At 54.1% G+C, this 4,137-nt stretch overlaps 1 protein-coding gene across 1 annotated transcript in view; it reads left to right on the forward strand.

The window, feature by feature from the left end:
* ABCC10 (ATP-binding cassette, sub-family C (CFTR/MRP), member 10) overlaps positions 1–4,137 on the forward strand; it is a 16,188-nt gene that overhangs the window by 11,372 nt on the left and 679 nt on the right. Inside the window, 6 exon segments of the mRNA XM_009880403.1 lie at positions 44–213; positions 501–661; positions 1,074–1,327; positions 1,655–1,800; positions 2,278–2,375; positions 2,576–2,688. Of these exon segments, the coding sequence (XP_009878705.1) occupies positions 44–213; positions 501–661; positions 1,074–1,327; positions 1,655–1,800; positions 2,278–2,375; positions 2,576–2,688 (942 nt within the window).

The following is a 4,137-nucleotide window of genomic DNA, read 5'->3' on the forward strand; positions in this document are numbered from 1 at the left end:
AATGGAGGCTGAGTGGTGCAAACCTCTGTTGTGCGCCTGCCAGGTTTGAGTTGGAGAATCAGCTGCGCCTGGAGCAGAACCAGCGCTGCCTCTTTGCCAGCAACACAGCAATGCAGTGGCTGGACATCCGCTTGCAGATGATTGGGGTTGCTGTGGTTACCGCTATTGCAGGAATTGCCATCATCCAGCACCAGAAGCAACTGGGAAATCCAGGTAGACTGCCAGGGATTGTTCTATGCCCACCCCTAAGCTGTGGCGCAGGGGTTCCTCCTCTCCTAACCCAGAGCTGCACATCTTCCTACACTGGAGTAAGATCCATAGCTCCTGCTCCCTGTCCCTCTACGAGTCACCCACAGCATAGTGCTTCAGCTCCTGTCTCTCCTCTTGTGTGTCCTCATCCTCGAGTGGGATCCCAGACTCCCTTGTTTCTTTGTCCTGCCACCAAGACCCCGGCTTCTTCCCTGCCAGTAACATTTTTGCTTATGCTTTTTTCCTCGCAGGACTTGTGGGCCTAGCGCTCTCATACGCCCTGTCTGTCACAAACCTGCTGTCAGGCCTCATTTCCAGCTTCACTCTGACAGAGACCATGATGGTGAGTGTGGAGCGCACAGAGGAATACACCACAGACATCCCCACGGAGCCCCAGGATAAACTGGTCCAGGTAAAAGCTCAGATGTGTTCTCAGGGACTGGCCCATCTTCTGGCTCTGTGCCCTGCACTTGCATCCTGGGGAGATCACAGGGTTCCAGGGAACGAGTGGAGGGCCCTCACTCACAGAAACCACCTTGATTGCTCATCCTTTACCAATACATCCCCTGTGGGGAATGAATCTCTGGAAGGAGCTGGTGAAGGCTGGAATGATGGGAAGGGGTAGGAAAGCAGAACAGGCGCTAGGTCCAAACTAGAGAGAAAAACAAGCCTAGGAGGGGGCTGGAGCTGGGGTGTGTGTTACGGCTGGTCAGAAGCCAAGCAAACATCCAAAGGGATGGATGGGGCTTGGCCTGTGAGGATGTGAGGCTAGAGATCACAGCAAGTCACAGTCATACTCTGTCTCACTTGTGTGTCCTTCTTAGGTTGCTGCTGACTGGCCAAGCCAGGGGCTTGTGGAGTTCCAGCAAGTGGTCCTGGCCTACAGAGCAGGCTTGCCCAATGCACTTGATGGTGTAAGCTTCACTGTTTACCCTGGAGAGAAGGTGGGGATTGTGGGTCGCACAGGATCTGGAAAATCCACCCTTTTCTTGGCCCTTTTCCGCATGCTGGAGCTGAAATCAGGCCGGATTCTCCTGGATGGCGTTGACAGCCAGCTGGTGGGCTTGGAGGAGCTGAGGTATGGAGGGCTGAGCAGAGCAGAGGGCAGCCAGGGGAACCCAGAGGCTGAGACCTGTCAGTGGTTGGATGCCAAAGGGAAGAGTAAGGAGCAAAGGACTTACTGTCTTGGCACCCTCTTGTCTGATTGCGGCAGCTTCTTATAAGTTGCTTTGTTGTTTCTGAACAGCTGTGCTAAGGAAACCAGGCTGAGTATGTGACCCATGTCTCTGTGCCTCTGAGATATGCAGCAAGCCAAGACACCCCACCCCAGTAAAAAAAATAATAAAAGGCCTTTGCTTTTCTGCAGAACCCACCCCATGAGCCTTCAGGTCTTGTTTTCTTGCAGATCTAGGCTGGCCATCATCCCCCAGGATCCGTTTTTGTTCAGTGGCTCAATCCGAGAGAACCTGGACCCCCAAGGAAAACGGACAGATGCTGAGCTCCACGAGGTGCTAGAGCAGTGCCACCTGGAGGATGCCATTACTCAGATGGGTGAGTCTGAACCCAGCAAGAAGCAGCTGGTGAGCCCTGGTACTGGAAGAGGGGAGGAGGCCTCAGCTCCGTGAGGGAGCTGAGGAAAAGGGACCAGGTGGATGCAGCAGGGAATTGGTTAGGTGGGGCCACACTAGGACCAGGGTGGGAGCAGCTCAGACCGACCCGGTGGCATTCCCTGAGATTTAGTGGCAAGGGACTGGCAGGTGATGGATTGGGTGGTGGGATATTACTGATGAGACCAAGCCCCAGTGGATGTTAGAGCAGAGCCTGAGAGAGAAGCCAGCCCCTAGTTCTAGGGGACCGTGGCATCTCTGTCAGATGTTGCTGGCGTCCAAGTGTAAAGACTGGTTCCCAAGGCCTGGGCCTAAGCAGGATCTGGATTTTGAGTGCTACTGGGAAAACCCCAGACTAGGAGAGTCATTTGGGGCCCTACACAGAGCCTGGTGGACTGACTGCTGAGCTTGACCCCAGCAGGTGGATTGGAAAGTGAGCTGGGAGAGAGGTGAAAGAGTCTGTCTGTGGGACAGAGGCAGCTGGTGTGTCTGGCAAGAGCCCTCCTGACGCAGGCCAAGGTGAGTGTGCTGCTTCCATCGGAGCGAGGGGGAGGGTGAGCTGCTGAAGGCTGTGTGAGGACAGCAGAACAGAGCGCTCCAGAGTTGGGGGTGTGATGGGAATAGACATCCTGTGCTACCTGCTCGGGCTGTCTCTAGGCAGGGATTGGGGTCTCCCCTGCGGTGCTTGGGAGGTCCCTTCAACTGTTTGTCCCTGGCAGGTGCTGTGCATCGATGAGGCCACAGCCAGCGTGGATCAGAAGACAGACCAGCTGCTGCAGCAGACCATCCGCCAGCGCTTTGCTGACAAAACTGTTTTGACGATTGCTCACAGGTATGGAGGAAGCAACAGTCTGCACCTAAACTCATCCTACTACTCGCAGGGAGTGGTGGCTGCACCTGCCATGTCTGGGCCTTGAGCTGAGCAGGGAGGTCTCCATGATGAAGTTTTTAAAGGCAAAAAACTGGACCCTGCCTATTTGCCTTTTCTGCTTGGTTAGTGCCTGGGTGCTGGAAATAACTGGATGCAAAAACGTTGTACCCAGAAATTGGGGGAGAGCAAAGGGCAAAAGACAGCATCATATGGCAGATGGCTCTTCCTGGGCACTGCCTACTGGGACCGGGGGAGTGAATTGGACCTTGTGGTTCTGCCAAATTAGGGCAAGGAGCAACGGAGACCTACTTTACAGAAAGGAGCAGTGTGGAGACCGGGGAGGAGCAGGTGTCTCTGGCTCAGTAGAGGGCACTGCAGGACAGCCGGCGGCGAAGGGCTGTAGCCAGCTCTTGGCCGCGGGAGGCAGAACGCTGGCTAGTTATGTTTTCCAAACCTCTGAGTTTTGTTTCCAGCCTGCACCCGATGCTGGCAGGCTAGGCACTGCCCAGGCAGGACAGGGCAGCGGTGCTTGTCCCACCCCTGAGAGATTTAGTGTAAGAGTAGGGGCAGTAGATGGTTACAGGAGGAGGGCAAAACATGAATACCATGGATACTGAGAAGGGGTGGGTTAGCATTAGGCAGTGCTCCCACACTTGCCAAGCGGAGGATAATTTGGAGGAGGGTTATGCAGTTGTATGGAGGGTGTTTTCAAAGCACAACAGTTACCACAAAAATAAAAATCAAATGAGCAGGTGGCAGGCGCTGGTGTCGTGCTGCACAGAGGTGGGAATGATGGATGACAGGCGAGGTGGGCTGGGCCTGGCAAATGAATCGAGTGGGTCTTGTAAATAGATCAGATAGGAGGGGTGTGAAGGGAACGTGGTTCCCACACTAGGGATATTATGTATAAATAGAGTAGAAAGGTAAGGGCGCTGTGGGCTGAGGTGTGTGTTTGGGTTGGGTGGGGGGAGGCCACCTTTGATGGAGGAGTAATTAGAGAGGAGAACCAGCAGAGGAAGGAGTGGCATTAGGCAAGGCAGCAAGACAGGGTTGAAGATGGCCACAGCCCTCTTGCACTGTGATGAAGGGAGATGGGGGAAAGCAGTAAGGGGGGGGGGATGATTGTTTTGTACCCATGGTTCTTTCATGCCATTCAGCTTTGGGTGAACCATAAATTGGATGGGGGAAATCTAGGACTGGAACTGACTCAGTACTTGTCCCTTGCCCCTCCAGGTCACTTCCAGTGCTACAACCTGGCACTTTTTTGGGGATGAATGTGTATCCAGAGTCCTGAACTCCATAACACCTCTTACCTGCTCAAATCCTGTGTAGTGTCTTCCCTGTGACTTGCAGCTTTGTAGGGCTGTAGTTTTGCACTGAACAGTGCATGACTGTACAAAGGCATTCCTG

The sequence above is a fragment of the Charadrius vociferus genome, unplaced genomic scaffold, assembly GCF_000708025.1.
Source record: "Charadrius vociferus isolate BGI_N301 unplaced genomic scaffold, ASM70802v2 scaffold62, whole genome shotgun sequence".
Classification (NCBI taxonomy): Eukaryota; Metazoa; Chordata; class Aves; order Charadriiformes; family Charadriidae; genus Charadrius; species Charadrius vociferus.